At 36.0% G+C, this 25,323-nt stretch overlaps 2 protein-coding genes across 6 annotated transcripts in view; both read right to left on the bottom strand.

The window, feature by feature from the left end:
- The window catches only part of LOC18786576 (cyclic nucleotide-gated ion channel 1), a 31,379-nt gene extending 6,056 nt beyond the window's left edge, over window positions 1-25,323 (bottom strand). For 2 of the 5 annotated variants that reach the window (XM_020558639.1, XM_020558636.1), the window contains exons 1-9: window positions 25,042-25,323; window positions 24,349-24,832; window positions 22,058-22,264; window positions 21,657-21,946; window positions 21,414-21,525; window positions 20,886-21,146; window positions 20,389-20,775; window positions 19,851-20,234; window positions 19,530-19,763 (exon numbers count right to left, since the gene is read on the bottom strand). In XM_020558639.1, the coding sequence (XP_020414228.1) occupies window positions 19,530-19,763; window positions 19,851-20,234; window positions 20,389-20,775; window positions 20,886-21,146; window positions 21,414-21,525; window positions 21,657-21,946; window positions 22,058-22,264; window positions 24,349-24,832; window positions 25,042-25,082 (2,400 nt within the window). In that variant the 5' untranslated portion in view covers window positions 25,083-25,323. Of the gene's footprint in view, window positions 1-18,372; window positions 18,668-18,824; window positions 19,197-19,316; window positions 19,764-19,850; window positions 20,235-20,388; window positions 20,776-20,885; window positions 21,147-21,413; window positions 21,526-21,656; window positions 21,947-22,057; window positions 22,265-24,348; window positions 24,833-25,041 lie in introns of those variants that run through there. The other 3 variants (XM_020558638.1, XM_007218558.2, XM_020558637.1) reach the window with 3 other exon arrangements.
- Window positions 8,970-10,317, bottom strand: LOC109947726 (putative cyclic nucleotide-gated ion channel 13). The gene is made up of 2 exons (XM_020558641.1): window positions 10,003-10,317; window positions 8,970-9,658 (listed from the first exon to the last, which is right to left on the bottom strand). Exons 1-2 carry the CDS (start codon window positions 10,098-10,100, stop codon window positions 9,361-9,363), a joined length of 396 nt encoding a protein of 131 aa, XP_020414230.1. The 5' UTR covers window positions 10,101-10,317; the 3' UTR covers window positions 8,970-9,360.

The following is a 25,323-nucleotide window of genomic DNA, read 5'->3' as shown; positions in this document are numbered from 1 at the left end:
TTTTTTTCACATGATCAGAATGAATTCATTCATTCAATGGGAAGAAAACCATTTCCATTTTGTTTTCTACATCTCTCTTCTTTATCATTAAAAAAAAGGCACTAAAGCACACATAACAGCCTCCAAATTCTCTCTACAGGCCACCAATGAAGGAAAAGCCAATCTAGAGGTGATGTTTGACTTTTAAGTATTGGTAGAGCATGGTTTCTATTCTACCTTTACCAAGAAAAGTGATAAGGTTAATTTATTATCACAAGGAAGGCAAAAGAACATGTAGGACGATGTTAGAAAAAATATGGACGTCCGTAGTAGAGAACAACTCATAAAGGACCAACTCATATATATATATATATATATATATATATATATATATATATCATTGCATGCAAACAAAAACAGTGAGATTTATGACCAAAATAAAAAATAAAAACAGTGAGATTGGAAAAGCAATTAACTACTGGATCTAGAGTCTAGATATCAAAGAGCTTTTCTTCATACCTGTGGAAGAGGAAGAATAGCTAAAATGTCAACTATGATGGACGACTCCAGTATCTCCTTTGTTATACTTGGTATTAGATATTCCTTCTCATGAACTTCAGTTACTTCAGGTAATAACTCACGAAAGCATTTGATGAATGATGTTATTAACTTGGAGGAGCAACTTTCGGGAAGAATTCGATTCATGAAAGGCGAACAATTTTCAAATCTACAAACTTGCAAAATTATTCTGCCTACATAAAATAGATCAGTGAACAATCGCGAGACGAGAGCGATAATCTTTATGGTGTTGTCCAACCTCAGACACTTCAAATCGTGGTTGAGGAGAGGAATGTAGAGGAACAAAGGATCCAGGAAAACGCCAAGCACACATGATGTTATAAATATTTTAGTCAACCGTGCTGCATTTTTTGAATTTTTCACCTCTACATCTCTCGTGGAAGAATTTTCCGTTGTCTGGTTTGAATTTGGATAATCTGTTCTGCTGGCCAAGACACAAAGAACATAAAATTACGTATATAGGATATAATTAAAGATTTGGCTGTGATTATACTATTATTAATGTTATAGCAATGCAATGACTTTAGCATGTCCTTAAAACAACAAAAGGTTAAACTGTTCTAGATCAATAACAATATAATTAAAAACATTTATTTTTGTAAGAAAGGAAAAAAGTTGAATTTGGGGCATGCATATGAAACTCGTACGTATATAGAGAAACCAACCTTGCTTCAGCGTTCTCTAAATCACCGTGAGCGGAAGCCATATAAAACTCAAAGCTTTTTTGTTTTCTTGTCTTTTTTTCTTTTTCCAGAAACTGAATCTGATCTTGCTAGTGGAATTTGCAAATGATGGGAGCAAACTGAAGTCAAGTTAATTATAAGAATGGTAGATGCTCTCGTTTTGAAGCTTCTAAGAGTTTAGATCAACAATAATTGCTATATAAAATAAGATATGTGAGAGACTTAGTGTAGTAGACATTTGATAAACCTTGTCCCCTACTACTCTTCCACTAAGTGTAGCGAATCAGAGGCAACTGGCTGTGAACAATAATTGTGGTTGACAGAGGAGGAAGGACAAACACAACGACAAAGACATAGACGTTTTAAAATCATATCAGTTAGACTATCAAAGTCACCACAAATGAAGGTGAAGATGAAGATGGCGACTCGCAATTTTAAAAAAAAACAAAATTTCCACATTTTTAGGAAGTTGGTGCAAATCATCATCATCATTATTTAAAAAACAATTTTACCACATTATTTGAATCACGTGAAGGACAAAGTCAAATTAGATAATTCAATATATGTAAATGGATCTATACGTACGTGACTTTCACGAGATTCAATATAATTTAGTTTCACAGCTTTGTGCAATTATCCTTCTGATTAGTATCCAAATTAAAGCGATGAGTGCTCAGCAGAATATGAACTTTGGAGCACAAAATAGCCCATAATTATTGATTTAGAAGGGTAAATTTGCATCAATATCACGGGCACTCGTATTGTGTGTTAATAATTTATTTCTTTTATTACTCGAACTTTACTTTTAAATGGGCGAGACTTTTAAAAACTGACTTATATTCAACTCCAATAAAACTCGTATTGTATCTTAATCTCAAATTTTTTGATGAACTTGTATGGAATTAATTTTTGTTTACATTTAAAAAAAATTAGTTTTATGAACATTTTCACTAGAAAGTTATAAATTATAAAAATATAATTGTATTTGATTATAAAAGAAAGAGGCACGAATTATGAACAAATGGGTGGGTATATAGACCTAGGAATCATTTTCGAGGTTGAATATGATATAAATTAACTAATATCAACCTTTTGGCCTTGGATATTTTTTTTACCGTTAAATTTCATTAGATTCAATCAAGGTTGTCTGATTGGAAATAGACACTTAGTTTTTTTAATTAAAAAAATTGGAAAAATTGAATTTGTACCATTGGATTGCAACAGTCCAATGGCCTGAACAGACTCGTTTATGGGTTTTGCATCACTAGAGGAGGTCCACAAAACAGATAACGGAAGTTTCTCTCCATAAAAATCTTGTGCGCCTAATTGCAACTGAGAATTTTCCTTTTCAATGGTTACATGTCCGTCCACGATGAAAAGCATCATTTCAAGTGTTTCATCCTTGTTTATAATGATTTCTCCACGGGTATACTTCTCGGGCTTAAGCTTCTCAGAGATTTCTCTCAAAACTCCTTCGTCCATGCCTTTAAGTAGTGGCACCTATAAATAGATACAATATTTGAGAAAAATATGAAGCAAATCTTCTAAAAGTTAGTACCGTGTAGCTAGGATGATATGTAATGGTTGTAATTGGATGCGTTTTCTTCATTTAAGTTCTAAATACTTGCTTCATATATATATATATATATATATACAGTCCCCTTCTATTGAGGGACGCCCTTTAGGGTACCCTACAATTTTTTTTCCAATGATCCAAACCATCTATTTTTTAGGTCTTCATTCATAGATCATCCTAACAAAAAATTAGACAAATCGGAAACCGTTTCGACATCCAATTGTGTCTTACAAAATCAATGAACACGGTACTTCAAGAAAATACTAAAATTTCAATAACTTAATTGAGTGGTCAAATGATATCGGATTCAAGAGATTTTTTGTAGGGATGATCTTTGAATGAGTATCTACAAAATAGACGGTTTGGATTATTGAAATACAAACCGGAGTGGGGCCTACAGGGGTGTCCCTCAAATAAGCTTATTTGCAGTTGCAACCTCTGTGAGTATAATAAAAAGTTGCTATTTTCAAAATTATCCTATTTTGATTAATTTCATATATGCATTATTTTCTGCATATGCATTAGTCTGAAGTTTGAGTTAAGTTATATATATATATATATATATATATATATACAGAGAGCTTCCATTGAGGGACACCCCTTTTAGGCCCCTCTTTATATTGTATTTCACTAATTCAAACCGTCTATTTTGTAGATACTCATTCAAAGATCATATATATATATATATATACAGAGAGCTTCCATTGAGGGATCCCTCAAATTAGCTTATTTGAGGGATACCATTGTAGGGCCCACTCTGTATTGTATTTCACTAATCCAAACCATCTCTTTTGTAGATACTCATTCAAAGATATCTCTACAAAAAATCACTTGAATCCGATATCATTTGACCACTCAATTGAATTATTGAAATTTTAGTACTTTCTTGAAGCATTGTGTTCATTGATTTTGTAGGACACAATTGGATATCAAAACAGTTTCCGATTTGTCTAATTTTCTTCAAGGATTATCTATGAATATAGACTTAAAAAATAGATGGTTTCGATCGTTGAAAAAAAATTCGTAGAGGACCCTAAAGGGTGTCCCTCAAATGAAATTATTTGAGAAATCCCTCAATAAAAAGGGACTGTATATATATATATATATATATCAAAATATTTTTAGGTTAAGCCATCAAACTCTAGTATCTCTCCACTTCTTTTTTGGTGGTCCTAATAAAACATGAAAACTCACTTCCAATTATTCCTTCTTTTTTTTATGAAATGCATATTCTAGTAAGCTCTAATGACTGCTCTACCCTCAAACTAAAGTAGCAGCATGATGTGGTCTTTGATAGAACAAAAACTAAACACGTATAATGCACACGGAGATCTTAAAACATATTAAAAAGAAAAATAGACCGCACTTGCTGCTTTGTTGCTCTTTATTCCGGCTTTCCCACAAACAGGTTGTGGGCATTCTTGCCCAGCCGCCCAAGGGGTCAAAATGACTGACTTCTATGGTATCCGGCGAGGGGAGGTGCAACTGCGCCTCTTTGCGCTTCTTTGAGTCCCCCGATTGTTGTTGAGAGAAGGATTTGACAAACCAGCTGTAACACCCCGACCCCGAATTTAACCCTTATTTAATTAATTAATTATTTAAGAGTATTTTAGTCATATTTTTAACCGAAGAGAGTTTGGGGCAGTAACTAGTATTTTTGAAAAGGTCGTACTGAGACGAGTTCATAAACACGTAGTGGGCTCGAATCGGAGTTGTAACGAGAGAGATATGGTCAAAAGAAGCCCAGTGGCACAATCGTAAATATTTCGAAATGGAATTTTTTATAAAACTCAGATTTTTCTCTCTCTCTCTCTCTCTCTCCCCCGCGGGTCTCTCTCTCTCCTCTCTCTCGCGCGCGACAGCCGGTCACGTTTTGGCCGGCCATGCTCTCCTCCGGCCACCGATGACGACGGGATCGGTACCAAAATGACCTGGCCGTCGTCCTCTTTCTACCCCAGCCAGCCCCCGCCTCCAGCATCCGCGGTTTCGCCGGAATTTGGAGAAGAAGCGGCCGACGTCGCCGGATCTTCACAGCCGCCGATCTCCCTCCTCCGGCCACCAATTCCGTCGACCCAGGTATGGATTTTGAACCTCTCGAGCTGCTCTAGCTGATGGTTGGAAAGGATTAGATCGATTCTTAGCGTAGACAACTCGATTTTCAAATTGAAAATCGGCCGAACTTCGGCCGCCGTGATCGGCCATTTCCGGCCACTTTTTGGGGTAGGTCCAAGAACAAAAGTGGCTCCAAATAGTGTGTTATACCTAGGGTAGGAGTTTGGAGCCGTGGTTTTGAGCTTTTCCGGCAAAGCGTTATCGCTTTGGGCACCCACACGCTGCCGGAGCGTGCGGCGGCGCGTGGACACTGTAGAAAAGTAGCACTGTGTTCCGATGAGATCCTTAGGTTGTCACGAGTGCGTAGGATTTCGCGGATCTCAATTCGGACATCGTTTGACTATCGAACGGATAATCGCATATTGTGCGTTATCCGGGTTCGATAGGTTGGGACCGTCGGATGGTCCCAAATTTAATATATGTTAATCTACGTATTTCTAGGATCGTGTAGGAATTCACAGATCGTGAATCGGAGCCCCGGATGTTGGATTCACTACAAGTACCGCCAAGTGAAAGTTAGGTCCCGCGTGGCGTAGGTTATCCGGCGTTGGGACAGGCCCCATACGTGGCGTTGGTTGTACCGGCGTATGGGGAGCTATGTAATATGATGTTCAGGTCTCACGTGGCGTAGGTTATCCGGCGTTGAGACAGGCTCCATACGTGGCGTTGGTTGTACCGGCGTATGGGGAGATTATGTGATATTGTGTTGAGGTCGCACGTGGCGTAGGTTATCCGGCGTGTCGACAGACCCCATACGTGGCGTTGGTTGTACCGGCGTATGGGGAGATTTGTGATATGATATTGAGGTCCCGCGTGGCGTAGGTTATCCGGCGTTGGGACAGGCCCCATACTTGGCGTTGGTTGTACCGGCGTATGAGGAGATATTATGATAGTATGGCATGGTCGCACGTGGCGTAGGTTATCCGGCGTGTTGACAGGCCTCATACGTGGCGTTGGTTGTACCGGCGTATGGGGAGAATATGTGAAATACAGAGAAATGAAATAAGGCATCGCCCAAGTGTGGAATTGGATTTTTAGGGAAGAACTACGTGTGGCTTGATCCTTCAAGGAGGGTACGTAGGCAGCCTAAGGTTATTAGGTGCAGCCGCAGACTAAATATTAGTCATAATTTGTATTTGAATTGCTTGGTAGTTGGTTAAGAATTATTGGAAGGCCGAAGGCCATCTGTGTGAATTGCATGAAATTATATTGTGCATGCTGCCAGTTGGGAATATTAAATGCGTTTTCATGCAGGTATAAATTTTGGAAAATGTCCAATTTATAGGGGAGACTCTGCCGAAATTTCCTGCAGGAAGTCTCGGTCTTTAGTAATTGGGTCTGGCATCAAAGTGATGTCAGGAATTCCAAAGGGTTCGTCTCGAGTTTTGAGAAAATTCGGGGCGGGTCCTTTCACCAGCTAACTATTACCCGCCATTGGGAAGATGATTGGGGTTTCTTAGATAAGTTTGGGTGGGAATGTCTTCACCTTCATTGACATATGGTTTCTTAAAAAGGAGAGGGAGAGTTAGGTCGTTGGTTTGTAGGAGACAAAGGGAGCGGGTGGGGATGGATGGGTTAGGTTGACGGTGAAGGGGTGGGAGCTGGGGGCTGGGAGGAACGGAGGATGGAGATCGGGGAGAGGAGGTGGGGCTGGTTGATCATTGTGTTTTTTATTATTTTATAACTTTTTTGAATAATGCTACTCTTATCATATTTGTATACCACCTTATGTGGCAAATGAGGTAGACAACCACATCAATTAAATTTATTTAATTTTTTTCTTTTATGATTTATTAACACTTTAAAAAACACAATTAATTAAAATTTCTTTATTAAAACTAGCCCCTTGGCACATGAACTAGCCCGAGCATGTGCCAATTGGTTTTATTTTTTATTTTTTATTTTATTTTTAGAATTAAGAAAAGATAACATGAGTAGTTATGTTCCATAAAAGTAGGGCCTATTATCTTATTTTGTTTTTAATTTTAATTTTTTTAAATAGAAAAATGTGAATTTATGATATTATCCTCATTTAATTAATAAGTTCAATTCTTAATGTTTGAATTAACCAAGGGCATTTCCCAGTATTTTGAATGTTTCACCATTCTTTGCCTTTTGCTTTAAATATAGAGATATACTTCATTAAATTAATTGACATGGCATATGATATAGGCATACCACATCATGTGGTATAGAAATGTGGGATAAAAATGTGGTAAATGAATTTAAAATATATATAATTTTTTAATTTTTTTCACCCACCTGGAATTCTTATCAGAGTAAAAAGTGGGACTCGTTATTGTCACGTAAGCAATTAAAATGGTTTTGGTCCATTTAGGTCTTTCATGAGTTTGGTTATGAATTTGCAAGTTTTCAAAGATGTACTTGTTTACTGTTTTTTACTAAATGAGATTAGGATGGGTGTTTTCAGCCTGGAGTATATGTAGATGGAAAGGCCACTACTACTTAATTAAAGTCATGGGTTTAGAGGAACTTACCTGCATATATTTTTTAATACGGATTTGAAGAATAGAGAAGATATAGTCCAAATCAGCATCCCCGTCTTCTTCAACTTTTTGGGGATGCCATTTTCAGATAACCACAACTGTCTCTTTATCTTTCTTTTCCATCTTTCGTTTCACTTTCACCTTGTGTCTATGGTCTTCTCTTCGTGCAGTAATCAACTGCATGTATGTCTATATATATATATATATATGCATGCCACAACAAGCAGCTCAGTCATTCTTAACTAGGTATTAGTTATTTATGAATCCTTCAAATCAAAAACGATACATTCAACTTTCTTTAAATTAAACTCAAGCCTAACCTGCAAATTTCCAATGAGATATAAGAATAAAAGCAATCCAATTATAGAGATGAACGCAGCAAAGAGGTTCTCCCATCCATCCACGCTAGGCTCAAGATTTTAACCAAGAGAACTGCAAAAATGAAATGGTAAAACATATATATGATTGGAAGTAAGCAAATTCATCATTACCCATCAAAGTTCAAACAAACAACACCAAAAAAAAAAAAAATTACAAACCTCAAATTTCGCAGTCCCCACCAAAAACAATTGGAGATCTTTTGAAAATATTTTGTTGACCCTGGTATACCAGATTGAAGGATTGTACTATATATACCAAAATCAAAGAGCGTTGTATTCGCTGGACTTATAGGGCATAAATCATTTAAAAATTTAATATTTCTAAATGTGTTATGCTCATGACAGCCAAAAGAACTAGTATCACCTCCCTTTTTTTTCCGACATGCATCACACCAACAAATGGTCATTCGTTGAATAGCGAAAAAATACCATATAGCTCCAAGTACCTAAATAATAACAAGTTTGTTAATTAGATTAGACTTAGAGGTGATGATGAAAATATGAATAAAATTATATTTTAATTTTTGACTTCACTCAAGTTAAACAAAAATACATCAAAATATATTTATCAAATACTGTCAAATTTGGCGTATTTGGAAGGAGTCGCCTCCTTGCGTCACAACATTAGATTCTCGTGATTAGGACAGTTTCCTTATTTCAACAACTTATCTTCACCCTTTAAACATAGACTGAAAATTATGAGAGTTTCTACCTATAGCAGTACGAGGTATTTACCCTTACGCCCAAGAGACTAGAGTTTGAATGCCTTTGGTTATAACAAAAAGGAAAAAAGAACATACACGAATAAGGATTGGAAGAAGGACTTAATGTTATGAAACATTATTGTTTTGTGAAAATGTAACTCAAGAATATTAAGTATATGCCTACTCTATTGTAATATGGATCATTTTGCCCCATGTACATTTTCCATTCATCAAGGTTGATTGAGTTAAGAACCTAGCCTTTTACGGAAAAAAAAATCCAACCAAATCATTTATCAAGATTAAATATTGTTACTTACATGACTAACCAGGATATACATAAAGAAATTCAAGACACCTTTAACTCATATAGCAGTTTCTTTGATCTCTTCTTTAGGAGTTTTTTTAAGTTCCTTACATGATAAGTAGATCCGAAGAACTCGTGGCACATATTGCAACAAAACAAAAAGATTCATAATAGCCATCCTTTTTGTGCTCAAAGATCTCAAGTCCCTCATTTTTGAAAGGAAGATGAAAATTGCTACCTGGACAACATAATACAAACATTTAAAATCAAATTATCACGAGCAAAGATCACTAATATTGGCCACTGTCGGCCCACTGTGGCTAGGTAAATTGTGGCTTTTGCCTCTTTTGCTACTAGTCAGTAAATTCCAATAAAGGTCTAACCTGTGGAAGCGGAAGAATAGCCAAAATGTCAATGAAGATATTATTGTAGAAGCGGAAGAATACCCACATCTTAGCTATTGTTGATTTCCACGAAAACCTTATTTTCGAGTCGTTTTGTGTGACACTGACACGATATTTAGCAGATGTATAAATTTACAAAATAATGTCAAATATATAGAAAAGATCAGTGAGTGATCTTAAAAGAAGAGCTGTTGTCTTCAAGTTTCTGTCGGCCAGCAGGCACTTGATATCATCCTTCATCATAGGAACGTAGAGAAACAATGGATCCAGTGCAACAGTAAACAGACATGATACTACAAATATCTTCTTCCACATTTGAAGGAAAGCCCCCCAACGAGTATCATGATTTTCGTCCTCTTTTTTATTTGATCCATCTTCATCTTTCATGGCTGAGTTTTTCACTGTTGCCTCTGAATTTGAATAACGATCACTGGAGAAAAACAAAAACGAAAAAAAAAAAAAAATGTAAATTTGCGCATATCAGCTCGTTTGACAAGAAAAAGCAGTCCATTAATTTAATTTTACTATGTATTATTTTATTATATGTACCACCATATGTGTTTAAATATTTGGCTTATTACAACGCAATGACTTTAGTTGTTCTCAAAACAACAAAAGGTTCTGTTCTTTTTTTTTCTTTTTTCTTTTTTGAACGAAAAGGTTATGTTCTGTAGTGGGGACTTTGCATTGTTTGATATAAGAATATTTATTTAAGAAAGGAAAAATGAAAATGGTGCATGCATGTTAAAGTTGTACGTATATATACAAACTAACCTTGCAACTTTCTCTTTCGAGTTGTCTGTTGCTTCAGTTTTCCCTTCCATGTTCCCTTCTATGTTCTCCACTACTACAGTTACTTCACCGGTAGCCATGCAAACCTTTCTTCTTCTTCCTTTTTTTTTTTTTTGGCAGAAACTGAATCTGATCTTTGCTAGAATTCTGGAATGCAAATGATGGAGCAAATCCCCTTTAAATCTCAAATTTTCTACAACTTAAAGTCAAGTTTATAAGAATGGTAGATGTATGTACTGTGTACATGCTGTTTGGTCCAAGGTACGTGGCCACGTGAAGCGTTTGTGTGGACTGTTTTCTGCCACGTTTTGAATCTTATTGAATGCACGTTGCGGAATTAAAAGGAGAGACTTTTTTTTGGCACTTGTTAGTTGTGGAACTAATGCAGGTATGAATGGGAAAATGACTTTACATGGATAAAGTCTTCACGGTTCATGAGCAGTATACAGGGAGCAAGTAATGTAATGATATGACCTTCTTAATGGCACCTTGTGGTTTCATTGCAACTTTTATTTCAATGATATCAATAAGGGGGAAAGGACAGACAAAATTGTAAAGTGTTCGGTGGTTTTGTGTTTTTCCTTCTGCTCCAAAAAGTACGAAACACACAGTGACAAAGACATAGGCACTTTAAAATCATAACACTTCAAGACCATATTGTTGATTGACTACGCAACAATCACACACAAGTCACGAAAAGATAAAGCACACACACAAACTGAAAAATAAACACAAACAAAGAACACAAGAATTTATAGAGGTTTGCCGTTGTGTCAACGTCCTCTTGGTGATCCCTAAGAAATTCACTAGTACGAAAGAACCTCTTTGGTTACAATGAAGAAGCCCATTTGCTCTCTCACAAATCCTAACTCTCTTTTCTTTCACCCTTGGCTCAACCCAATTTGATGTCTTAATTTTCTCACGTTATCAAAATCTAGTGCTAAAGTGCCTATTTATACTTCATGGGATTTTAGTACTATTATACAAGGAATAGGAAACCTAAAACATCTCAAAACTAAGAGAAAATCTGTCCAGATAAGTCAGGGATACACGCTGGATTCACGTGTCTTGCTAGAGCGCCACTCGCGCCGCTCGAGCGCCTGTTTCATCTCGAGTCAGAGTTCTGCCACTTGAGGGCCAGAGCCCAGTCAACACGTCTGTTGCTCGTTTGACTGCCCGTTTCCTTCAATCCTTCCATATCTTGAGGTGAGCCAACATCAACAATATCCACATTGGCAAGCCTTAAATACCTTGTGAAAATCATCGACCCCTAGATCCTTTTCAACCCTCTTGGAAAACCGTTCTAGTAATTCCCAAGAGCTCCACCTCAATCTTTAGCATGCAACAAGATTGAGCAAGCTCAAAAATGTCTGAACTTCTTAGCTGTGACTGGCTTGATCAAGCAATCTGAAGCGTTCTCATCTGTATGAACCTTCTCTATTACAATATCCTTATTGTTCACCCAATCTCTTATCCGGTAATATCGTCTATCAATATGCTTAGACCTTCTATGAAACACTTGGTTCTTGACTAAGTATATAACACTTTGACTGTCATAACAAAACGAAGACAAATAGGGAAAACCTTTTGTCTATGAAAATGAGGAAAGAAGAGAGGAGAGGGGAGAGGGGAGAGGGGAGATGGGAGGAAGAACAATGGCTTCCTCCTTTTTCAAAGTAAAAACGGCTTTAGGAGTGTTTTTTGGGAGAGAATGTGCTAGGAATTTTTGCAGTGAGAAGAGTTTTGCCTAAACACCTTTGTTTAGGCTTTATTAAGGGTATGTACATTAAACACCTAATAATTTATTTCTTTTAGTAATTTATTACTCAAACTTTACTTTTAAAGGGATCGGGACTCATAAAGACTAAAGTCATGTTATAATAAAAGGGGAATGTTAGCAACCTTCTCTCTAACTTTCTCTTTTGAACCTTCTCTCTTCCCCTCATGACATGTGTCACTTTTTATACTTAAAAAATGCCATTAATACATTAGACAATGTATCTTTTGTTTCTCAAATTTACCTTATTAAATGCATTGAACAAACTAACTTTTGTTTGCATCTTGTTAAAAACATTAAGGGAGAATTAACATATTCCACAAAATTAACGTCAATGATTTAAAATATAAAATATAAAAAATTGTTCACTTTTTTCTTGGTGAGGGAAGGGGGATGAGTTTTTTGGTATGGAATCGGAGGAGAGAGCGAGAGGTACAATGGATGGTGGGGTTTTGGATTGGAAAGCGATGATGATGATTGGGTACGGATGAGGACTGTTGTTTTGGCCAAGGGAGGGGGCTGGGTTTTGGGTCAGAGAGAGAGACAGATGGTGTAATGGGTTTGGATTTTCATCTTCTTTTTTTTCTATTTCTTTTTATTTTTTAACTTTTTTAATCCATTAGAATGTTCATTAAATTTAAAAAAAAATTTAAATTTATTTTCAAATGTTTATTTAATTGAACTTTAAGTTGTAAATTGAAGAAAATATAAAATTAATGCATTTAATATGGGTAAATTTGTGTCACGCCCCGGACCGAGGTACGTAAAAATCCCGCGCCCAGTGCGTGAGAAAATAAAAACTAAAATAAAATAAATAGATAAAAGCCAAAACATGGTTTAAAATAAACTTCTTTTATAAAAATAGATCCAAAATCTTACAACTTTACAATAAATAAATAAAGCTCTATCACTATCATCTAATTCAGCCCCAACCGATTTACTCCTTGTCTTGCCCACTAATTCATCTGAAAAAGTAAACAGGGTGAGGGATGAGCAACCACAGCTTAGTAGGGATATGAGACCTTACCATAGTAGATTGATATAACTAAATTAAGTGACATGCAATCACACAGCCAAATATCACATTAATGTTAATAATAATAATGATGCATGAATGCTCTTCAATTCTACCCAACCCGTTAATCTATATAGTAGGGCAAGCAAATTTGCATGTCCCATACCATGCATTTTACCACTGTGATTCCGAATGCCCCATTATATAAACTAACACCCATCACAGTTATCTCATAATTCCCCTTTTGCTAGTCATCTTGTCTATACCATTGATCTCCAAGCCCAAATCACCCAATCGACAATTATACCGCCGATTTCCTAATCTACTGTGCACACGAGCTTGCCTGAACTTGGTCCCTACAATGGTCAGACTCAACTACACAAAAGAACCTTCTTATTACCCTCTTTTCCACAATTATCTTCTCCACCCAACAACTCCGACCAATTACCATGACATGATATAATTATGCTAACATTATTCAAATAGTTCACAATACGTAAATATAGTATATCAAGAACATTATACAATATCACACATAATATAGAGCTCACGAAATTTAATTAGATCAATCTTTGTAAAAGGTCACCAAGAAACCCCTACCTTGATACCAAAGCTTTTGCTAGAAATGTAAAGTGTTTCCCAATTTTCCATCGAATTCACAAACTCAGTTTCTCACTCTTTTCCTTACTCCTCTCTACCAATATTTCTCTCTTGTTGTATTTTTTTCCGTTTGCTATGCAACTCACGTCCTATATATATATATATATATATATATAAGGAATATATCGGCAGTGACTCCCTTCCTATTGGATGGTGTTTGGCGGTTTACAAACACTTACCATCCAAGTTATTTTTATGTGGTCTAGCTTTGTAGATGGGGTAGTTCCCAATTCCTCCAATCCTATACAACTTTTCTTGGTGAATTGACAAGGCTAGTATATAGCTATGCTTGCTAAGCATTTGTTTTTCTTTGACACGTACTACACTAACAATGACTAAGCATATCCATATATAATGTATTAGGATATTTATGTAATACACACATATATAATATAATATAATATAATATATAAATTAAATGGCAAAATATCAAATCTTCAAACTATACAATTTTATAAATACGGGGTTTCACAATTTGGGAAAAAAAAGATAAATTGTCTAATGCATTAATGACATTGTTTTAAGTGTAGAGAAAGTAACACATGTACAAGAGAGAAAGTCCAAAAAAGAAAGTTAGAAAAAAGATTGCTAGCATTCTCCATAATAAAAATGGTAAATATATAATGTCGATGTTGTTTGGTCCAGAATAGGTGGCCACGTGGCCCATTTCTGTGGCCTGTTTTCTGGGAGTATTAGTTGTGGAATTATTGCAGGTGTGAAATAAGGGAAAATGAATTTCCATGGATAAGGTCTTGACGGTGGACGTTTTAAGCAGTAACGATATGTGTGTCCAAATTGTACTCAACGCAAAACAATGAGATTGGAAAGAAAGAAAACACTGTAGTTATCAACTATGACGTATGATTGCCATGTGAACAATATTTGGCGTATAAGTAGATAGGGTTGACATTTGATGAACCTTGTTTTTTGATACTCTTCCTTCCATCCTTCCCACACAAAAACAGTATATATCTGAATCAGGTCAAGGCAAAGCAGCATCTCTGAATATAATTAGCAGCTAGCTACAATGCATGCACTCAATATACACTCCCAACTCATCTCTCTTAAAGCGACTGGAAGTGATTTCGGGCCACAGAACTATATATTTGGAATTGAGACTTTCTCGTTGAAAGAGTCTTATACAACTTGCCGTCTGAACCTTTCAAGTGATTGCACAACTATGTGATGTACACGTAGATGATAAGCTACTTGGATTTCTTTCAAATTAATTCAATATAAAAATACAGAATACGTTTCGGTAAGGTAATTTGTAGATACTATTAATTTCAATTTGGTTTTCCGACCCACAAAAGAAAGATATTTTGAAGGAGATATGCGGTTGCGTTTGGACAGGGAATGATTTATGTACATAGAGCACATGACATTCCAACAGTTACAGAACAAAATTGCTAATAAACTTGAATAATTGAACAATCAATTTACAGTTGCACTTGGACGAGGCTGAACCTCAGCCAAGTCGTTGGCCATTAGAACGAAAACTTCAACTTCACCGATGGCCCAAAAATTAAAAGGAGATAAGGGCAACTTGGTAGAAAAGACAATATATTTAGATTGCATCCAATATTCTATAAGGTCATCTCCGCTGTGATTTGAACATTCTACTTCATTGCAGTTGTTTGTGCTCAAAACTAGATGATCAGTAGTGGGCCCAAATTTAAGGATGATGTGTGATCTGATATGCCTTCAGTAAGCATGTCCGTCGGCATTTCTCAGAGAAAGGAAAAAAGCAGTAGGTAAGACCTAAGACATTGGTGTGATACCGACCGAAGGCCCTCCAATACTAAAGTTAGCCGAAGAAAATATAAGTTAGCTGATGACAAAGTAAGGGCATAAGTGTAAAGTCGCTATTACCTTTTGCCCGCAAAAGGCCTTATTTATAGAAGTTTTGGTGTTTCATTGGTATAAACTTTCGATGTGGGACTTGTGGGAATAGCTTGGGGAACTACCATGTATCCTAGAAAGTATACCAGTAAAGAACACAACACATCCCTATGAGATATCTTTTGGGAGCCTGAATTGACAACGGGTGCTGAGCACACATGCCGATTGTCAATTGTGAGCCTACGTGAAGAGCCGGTCAGTGTAGAATCAATAGTGGGTGCTCAGGGCATCTACCACTCGTAAGGCTGGCCAACTTGGGCTTCTAGGCCCTGCTTGGTGTCAGGTCATTTCCATGTGTCGTGGCGTGAGAGACCTAGTCAAATATGGTACCAACATGACTCCCCCAAGTTCTCGATTGAGAAAGGACTTCTTGGTTGGGTACTCGTACATGTCTTCGACATTCTGATCCGGGCCTCGCTACAGGAATTTTAGCAAGTTCCTAGTGGTTTGCCGATGATACTTATATAGTCCCCCCAGTCTCCAACCAATGGGGTTGTTGGGAAAAAGGGTACTTGGGGGAAAGTCTATCATATGCCCTTGTCGTTCGGTATGAAAAGATGAAAGACTATGAGGGTGAGGAGAACTCGACCCTGAGCACCTGCCGTTTGACATGCTAGGAAGAACGGCTAGGCGGGTGAGGTGAACTCAACCTTGTGAGCCTGCCGTTCGGCATGCTTTGTCGATCGGAACAGGTTTCCGAATCGTGATGCACTTATTAGATTTGCTGGGGTTGGCTTGCTGGGATAAAAATCTTCGCTTAGCATGAGGCCTAGGCTTCCGTGCAAGCATGTGTTTGTAATGAATGCTAGGAGTGGACACGTTGGATGAGTGCTGTCATAATTGTTACGCCCTTTCGCTTCCTGATGCTAGGGCTTCAGTATAAAAGGTGAAGGGTTATGCTTGAGGGAACACTTGGTATTTGAGAGCGAAAGTTGAGCTTGAGAGAGGTGATTTCCGGTGAATAGAAGATTTTCGGCAGTCGGAACAACTGTGTAAAACAAGGTTTGTGATCTTTGCTCATTTACTTATGAATTGAAGTGCATGATTTGTTCACAGTTTTGCATGAACATATGTAGTCGTATATGAACTTTGGGTATTGCATGAGAGCATAGTCTTTGATGCATTAGGATTGGTTTAGTTTTAGGTTAGACGCTGAAGTTCTAATAATGTGAGATCCTTATAAATCCTTACAAGGTTTCTTAGAGTATTTATACACTTGTTCTTAAGCTCTTAACGAACTTCTAAAACTGTTGCGTAACAGCCTAACCATCTAACACTGAACTAACCACTGCCAGCTCAACAATTCCAGTTGGCTTCAGCTATCATATATACCCAACAATATTGTAGTGACTTTAACTTTCTGTTCATCCTCTTGAACTCTATCTGGCAAAGAATCCTTTAATGTGTTGTAACTATTTTTTTTATAATGATTTTCCTTTCTTTTTCAGCTTCACTGCACTATGGTTTTCTGGATAATTTTTAATGTTGGACATGAGAAGTAATAGAATAATTATATGGATGACCCCCCGGTAGTAACTACAAGATTGGAACGTACAATTTACAAGACCATAATTTCCAATAACCCCACGTACCAGTTTTCACCGCACACGAGAAGTTGAGAAGAGAATGCCACAAATTGTTAAAGAAAAGCAAATTTTACTTCAATCTCCCCCTAAACTTTTAATTATCCATAAAAATAAACGCAAATTTTATTTAGCGAACTAGATATTATTCATGGAGTAAAATAAAAACCAGTTATTATGTTAATATGAAAAAGTGTGAATTTATCATATTCTCTTCATTTAATTAATAATTTTAATTTTTAAGATTTGCATTAACCAATGAAATTAGCTGATATTTTAAATATTTCACTATTCTCTACCTTTTGGTTTGCTTTTAATTCCAGTATGAGTTAATCGCAATAAAAAAAAATTTAAAAAAAAAGCATTTTAATTCTAGACTTGGATTTTTTTTTTTTTAAAAAAAAGTTATGTTAGCATTGAGAATAAAATCTGGTCTTCTCTGCAAGTCTTGTTGACTAAATTGGTTCATCTCCCAAATCAAAGCAAATTTCATTTTGGTAAGATTTGTGATTTTATAAATTGCAGTGCAAGCTAGTTCTTATGAAAAACATTTTTAATTCCAGGCTTTAATAAAATATGTTAAAGCTAGCAAGCATCGAGACTAGATCTACTTCTAAGTCTTCTCGTTCCCAACCAAAGCAAATTTCATTTTGCAAGTCCTCATGAAAAACATTTTTAATTCAAGGCTTGGATTATAAATAAAAGAAATGCGAAAGTTGTTGGCTTCCAGACTTCTAGTCTTCTACCCAAGTCTTCTTCTCATAAATTTGTTCGTCTCCTAAACGCTTTACCATGGACTAAATATATATATATATATATATATATATATATTTGCTGGGTCGCTTGGATCAAATTCTTGATGATAAAATAATCACGGAGGAAAATTTGGAGATAGCCAAGAAGTGGTTGATCTCTTAAAAAGCTGTCTAGGGTTGCAGGATGAAAGGCCCTCCATGAGAGAAGTGGCCATTAAGCTCGAGGTTATGGCATGGGATTATTCAGCTGCTAAGGGACTGGCTAAGTTGAATTTCTTTCCATCTCCACCTCCCAAAGAGACCGCGGGGACCACTTTCTCGGGTCATCTTCAAACGCTCAACTTCTTCATGTCAGACGTGAACATGATGAATTGTTTGGTTCTACTATAGTTCTAGTGGGATGCAAAATCAAATCGAAATTAACGCCGAACTCGTATTGTATGATGATGGCCGACATATAATTCATTGTCTTGTTGCTAGCTAGCTAGTGATGTAATGAGAATTTCAATTTTGGCAAGTTTCATGAAAAACATATTGAATTCAAGCCTAAGCCTTGGATAATTAAACAAAAAAATGTTGAAGTTAGCTTCTAAAGTTCTGGTCTTCCTCCCTAATAAGTAATTTGATACCAGCTTTTGTTCCTTTTCCAGGGCTTCTTTTAATGATATGATTTTCGACCAAAAATAAAAAATAATAATTCTTTTCTAATAAACAATCCCCAGAAGAGGAAAATTTGGTATTTGAAAAAAAAGAGTGCTTACCTTGGCACCTCCACACAATAATGTACAACCAATTACCCCACCTCCTTATCTTTTCCAACAAAGGTCACAACTAAGGCGGGGTTGCATACATAAATACACACACATGCCTTCACCAGATTTGTTTAATTGCAAACCAAACCTGTCCTTGGACAAGTAATCGTACCATCACTCTTCCTTGCCATTTCCTCAAGAGCCTGCCAAGATCATCAAATACTAGAAATCAGACAACGAAAGCACGTATGTATATAAGCAGGCATGTAGCCGCGGTGGGAAGATAACATCTTATTACTACACACATGCCGTTATTATATGCACAACTCACGACAAAATTAATTAATTAGTTGCACATACATGATAATACTAACCAATTCGATCACCAAGCTGAACACTTGCCAAGTCTTCGGCCTTAAGAATCAGAACTTCAACTTCACCGATGGCCCAAAAACTAGAAGGAGAGGTGGGCAATTCGGCAGAAACGCTGGTAGATTTAGATCGCACCCAACGTTGTATAAGCTCATCTCCACTGTGATTTGGACATTCTCCTTCTCTAAGGTAATGTTTCGAGCTCTCGTTTGTTACTGACACAACTCCGCTGACGATGAAGAACATCATTTCCATTTGTTTATCCTTCATAATAATGTACTCATCTTTATACGTTTTTTCAGTAAGATGCTTGCATACTTCTTTCAACACTTCCTCATTCATAGTCTTAAGGATTTCCACCTAGGATATTATTGGAGACCATATTTATTTAAGGCAAAGGAGAAATTAGAATAATGATTAAAATATATAGGATATAATATATATATATAGGTCAGGTTCTCTTCATCCAGAGGAACTTACATTCTTTAGGATGGTCAGTTCTCGAGGCTGATCAGAATCTGTAGGCAGGGTGGTTTCCGTGATGAATTTCGACCTCAATTCATAGACTACACTCTTCAAGTCGTCGGCTTTGAGAGCAAGTATTTCGACAGGACCACCACGCACACTACATAGCGCAGAACCAGGTGATAAAGGTAGTTTGGCAGGAAAGGACTTGTGTACCCAAGTTGTAACCCAATGTACAAGTTCTTCTCCATAGAAACTTCCTATTTCACAGGTGTTTTTAACGTTCACTTCCAAAGCACTATCGCTTTCAATTAATACAACTCCTCGGATGACGAAGAACATCATTTTAAGTGGTTTTTTCTCTTGAAGAATATGGCGTTTGGCAACATTGAAGTTCATGTGCTTAAGGCACTTGCATATTGCTTCCAACACTTGTTCATCCATTTGTTGAAAGATTTCCACCTAAAATTAGATAGATGTGACATTGTCAGTTAAGAAAAATATAAAGCAAATTGGTTAAAAGTTAGTACTGCAGATGGAGCAACTTACTTTCTTTAGCCAAGTTAACCGGATATCTGAGAGAGAGGAGAAATTGCTGAAATGCTTCATGAACTTAGAGACTACATTCTTCAACATCCTGGCCTTCAAAATGAGGACTTCGGCATCATTTGAGACTACTCTAACAGTGCAGGTCGACAAGGGTAATATGGTAGGAAAAGACTTATCCAATACCCACTCAAGAAGTTCTTCTCCAATAAAATTTGCTTCCAGAGGGTTCTCATTTTTTGTTACCTCTCCCCTCGTGACGAAGAACATCCTACTAACTGGTTGGTTCTCTCGAACAATATAGTCGTCGCGTTTATAGCTAACCGGAGAAAGATGATGAGACATTGCTTTCAATACTTGTTTATCCATAGTTTGAAGTTTTGGCACCTAGGATTTGACACATTATTAATTTCTCAAACATAAAGAGAACATTATATAAATTAAATAAGTAACATCATTGTATATTAGTAGCTAGTTAGGATGGAAGGTGCGAATCCAGTTATTCATCTTTTATATATCTTCTAAATAGAGAGGAGCTTACTTTCTGAAGAATAGTTACCACCATGCGCAACTCGTTGATATACCGCCTGGAACTAAAGCTCAAGGTCGCCATGTCTGTGACAAAGAGAACAAGGGCTTGAACATCATCAATGGCCTGAACAGACTGGTTTATGGGTTTTGCATCACTAGAGGAGGTCCACAATGGGGAAACTAGAAGTTCCTCTCCATAAAAATCTCCTGGGCCTAGATGTTCCAACTGAGAACCATCTGTCTTTTCAATGATTACGCGTCCGTCCACAATGAAAAGCATCATTTGAAGTGTTTCATCCTTGTTTATAATGATTTTTCCAGGAGTATACTTCTCAGGATGAAGCTTCTCAGAGATTTCTACCAAAACTCCTTCGTCCATGTCTTTAAGTAGTGGCACCTAGAAATATTTGAGAAAAATAATCAGCAATTAAAAATATAATATATATCATCATTGGGTACGAATAATGGTGGTGAAAATTTAAATATGATGCGTTGGGATGAACCTACCTTCCTCAGCCTACTCAACGGGCTGCAACTTTTGATTTCTTCGAGGGGAAGAATAGAGAGGATTTCCCTAACCACATCAAAATCCGAGTTTTCTTCAAGCTCTCTTTTTATCTCTTCCATGATCTTTTGCTTTCTACTAAGGGGGATGCCATGGCCAGATAACCATGATTCTACTTTTCGGTCATTTTCTGTAAGCTTCCGTTTAAGTTTATTCTCGCGTCTGTGCGACTCTAACCTTTCAGTATCTATAAGCACGTAGGTCTATTTCACAACAACAAGGTTCAGTTCATTAGTTCTAATTATAATTGTTATAGAAAATTAAATATATATATATATATATATAAAGCAAAAGACACACACATGAGTGTGTGATAAGGGGTTAGTATATATATATATATATAATGCGAATGGATCCCATAAGATTTTCCCTCAATTGAAGCTTTTTGTCTCCAGAGAGAGAGAGAGAGAGAGAGAATATCAAATCAGGAGCTTTAAGCTTACGGAAAACTTTTTATACACCGTACGAACCTGCAAATTTCCAATGAGATATACGAACAGTATCAAGCCGATTATAGATATAAAAGCTACAAAGGTGATTTCCCATGTATAGAAACTCGGTTGGAGATTTGAAGCTAGAGAACTGCAAACATGAAATGGATCAGAATACATAATATATACAAATCTCAAATGCTCAATGTAAGGAAATCTAAAACCATTTCTCTCTAGTTAAAAAACAGCATCAATGTATACGTTGGTTTCACATGTACAAACCTCAAATTTCGCAGGCCCCAACAAAAACTGTTCAAAAACTTCAGGGGATAGTCTGTTGACCACAATGCACCTGACTGAAGGACATTTAGGTATATGCCAAAATTAAATGGTGGAGTTGTATCTCGAGGATTAATTGGGCAGAAATCATTTAGAACCGTAATATTTTTCAATGTTTGGTGATCATGACAATTAAATGTAATAGCACCACATCCATTTCCATATCGACATGCATGTTCCCAGCAACTTATCATTTGTTGAGCAGCAAAAAAGTACCAAAAAGCTCCAAGCACCTAAAGAAACAACAAGCTTGTTAGATTGAACTTTTGAGAAAAATATGATCCTTCATTTAAAGAAAGCGAATTTTTTAAAATTAAATAAATTACGATAAAAGTGAAACTTACATGACTAGCGAGAATGTAGAGGAAAAGATTGAGTAAACCTTTAAGCCATAATGGGATTTGTCCTTTGAAAGGTTTTCTAGCTTTCTTGCATGATAGGTAGATGCGAAGAACTCGTGGTACATATTGCACCATAACAAGAAAATTCATAATACGCTTCCCGAAAGATCCTGAGACCCTCATCTTTGGAAAGAAAATGAGAATTGCCACCTGGACACATTGCAATGTTAATATCAACTATTAACAACATATCATGAGACAAAATATTAAATTAGAGTAATGCTAGAGATACTAAATTTGTTTATCCAGTGACCTGACAATTGGATCCCAAGTGACATGGCAGCGTCATATCATCACTAATGATCTGGATTTATTAATTAGTTCAAAAGTCATAATGATTTTTTAGAGGAAAAAAAATTCCTAACTGACAAGAACCTACTGCAATACAGTATCCTTTTCTTCGCCAGGATGTCTGCCTTTCGTCAACCAAATCAATTATTTTCTAATACTTTTCTCAATTATTTTCTAATACTTTTCTCAGTTTTACAAAATCACACAAATATGAATGGGAAAAATAGACAGATTTATGGGTTAATTTCAATTTAGTATCTTGAACTTTCACCCTTAAGGCATGTTTGCCCTTGCAATTTTAACAATTATGTACCCTAATCTTATTAAGTTTTTGAAATATTGTTCCAACATTAACTTTACTGTCAAAAAATTTTTTAATTGCCTACGTGGCAAGGGTAAGTCCCACCTATTCGTTTCTTTTGATGCCATTTGAAAAGTATTTTCGGGCAATTATTGGTGTCTTCTCTCCCAAACCCATTTGACACAAAAAATCCCACCCAAACCCATTTGACATCAATTGTCTGAAATACCCTTCAACTAGCATTGAAAGAAGTGAATAAGTAGGTCACAAGTCTGTCACGTGGGCAATTAACGGAAATTTCGCTAGTGAAGTTAATGCATAAACTAGATTGCAAAAAATTAATAAGATTATGATACATAATTGTTAAATTTGAGAGTGCGTAGACAAATATGCCTTAAGGGTGAAAGTTTAGCATTCTAATTAAAATTAACCCTAGTTTTCTTTTGTTGAAATCGAAATAGCAGAGATGACGCCCAGTCTTCATAATAAAGGTATTCTTCTTCGATTCAATCAAACATAGTCAAAATTAGGGGCGGACCCAACATGGCACTAGTGTGGTCCCAGACCCCCATTCCATTTTTACCTCTTTTATTTGTATATTATATATGATATATAATATAATAATATATATTAGATTAATTTTAGGATATTTACCCTAAAATAAAATAATATATTATGTTCTTTTTGTATACATATAAACCAGAAAATGTCTTGATCTCCCTTCAACACATCTCTCTTAAATCTTCTAGGTTAGTTTATGATATTTGCACTAAAAACTCCTAAAGTTTTAATATTTTATTTAAAATTTTGTGATTTTTTTTCCCCATTTTTTTTTTTCATGTATGAGTTGGGTACCTTAATATTGTGCTTTATGAACTTTTTTTTCTCCATTTCTTTTATCTGTTGGAATATAAAATGATTAATTTTTTAAGTCTTTAATAGTGCAAATGATAAAATTAGTATTTAACCAAATTTAAAATATGAAATTCCTAATAATTATGAAGAGGAGACAAATTTTATAAAAGACCCCCTCTAATGTGAAATCCTAACTTGGCCACTATTCAGAATGTCATCTAATTTGGTTGAAATGGGTACTTACAGCCACCAAAGTGTTGATTACTTGGTCTTTCTATCATTATAATAATCGATAAAGTCTTTCAATCTTTATGGTGACATAATTTAGGGTCTCATACGAATTTTTTTTCAACGATCCAAACTATCTATTTTTTAAGTCTACATCCATAGATCATCCTTACAAAAAATTAGACAAATCGGAAACCGTTTCGACATCCAATTGTGTCCTACAAAATTAATTAATACGGTGCTTCAAGAAAGTACAAAAATTTCAACATTTCAATTGAGTGATCAAATGATATCGAATTCAAGTGATTTTTGAAAAGATGATGATCTTTAAATGAATATCTACAAAATATAATGTTTGAATTAGTGAAATACAATACAAAATGAGTCTTACAAGGATGTCCTTAAATAAACTTATTTGAGAAATTTCATATACATATATATGGCATTCCATGCAAACAAAAACAGTGAGATTTGAAAAGCAAAAACAAAAACAGTGAGATTGGAAAAGCAGTTAACTACTGGATCTAGAGTCGAGATATCAAAGGGCTTTTGTTCGTACCTGTGGAAAAGGAAGAATAGCTAAAATGTCAACTATGATGGACGACTCCCATATCTCTTTAGTTATACTTGGTATTAGATATTCCTTCTTATGAACTTCAGTTACTTCAGGTAATAACTCACGAAAGCATTTGATGAGTGATGTTATTACGTTGGAGGAGCAACTTTCGGGAAGAATACGATTGACGAAAGGCGAACAATTTTCAAATCTACAAACTTGCAAAATAATTCTGCCTACATAAAATATATCAGTGAACAATCGCGAGACGAGAGCGATAATCTTTATGGTGTTGTCCAACCTCAGACACTTCAAATCGTAGTTGAGGAGAGGAATGTAGAGGAACAAAGGATCCAGCAAAACGCCAAGCACACATGATGTTATAAATATTTTAGTCAACCGTGCTGCATTTTTTGAATTTTTCACATCTCCGTCTCTCGTGTCAGAATTTTCCGTTGTCTGGTTTGAATTTGGATAATCTGTTCTGCTGGCCAAGACACAAAGAACATAAAATTACGCATACAGGATAGAATTAAAGTTTATTGCAATGCAATGACTTTAGCATGTCATCAAAACACCAAAAGAATTTTATTAGATCAATAAGAATATAATTAAAAACATTTATTTTTGTAAGAAAGGAAAAAAGTTGAATTTGAGGCATGCATTTGAAACTCGTAAGTATATAGAGAAACTAACCTTGCTTCAGCTTTCTCTAAATCACCTGGAGCCGAAGCCATATAAACTCAAACCTTTTTTATTTTTTTTGGTCTTTTTTTCTTTTTCCAGAAACTGAATCTGATCTTGCTAGTGGAATTTGCAACTGATGGGAGCAAACTGAAGTCAAGTTATGAGAATGGTAGATGCTCTCGTTTTGAATCTTCTTTAAAGCACCTGGGCTCCATGGGCAAGAAAAGGAGAGCCTTTTTTTTTTATGGCAGAAAGTGAGTGAGCCAGCAGAACATAAATAAGGAAAAATGA

The sequence above is a fragment of the Prunus persica genome, chromosome G2, assembly GCF_000346465.2.
Source record: "Prunus persica cultivar Lovell chromosome G2, Prunus_persica_NCBIv2, whole genome shotgun sequence".
Lineage (NCBI taxonomy): Eukaryota > Viridiplantae > Streptophyta > Magnoliopsida > Rosales > Rosaceae > Prunus > Prunus persica.
The sequence above is the reverse complement of the archived record's forward strand: the minus strand, read 5'-3'. Positions and strand labels throughout refer to the sequence as shown.

What these genes read in the sequence shown, in the direction of transcription:
- LOC109947726 (XM_020558641.1), bottom strand. Translation starts at nt 10,100, where the DNA reads ATGGCTACCGGTGAAGTAACTGTAGTAGTGGAGAACATAGAAGGGAAC. An exon ending in TCGAAAGAGAAAGTTGCAAG is followed by an intron (nt 9,659 to 10,002) that starts GTTAGTTTGTAT and finishes GTTTTTCTCCAG; the next exon opens with TGATCGTTATTCAAATTCAG.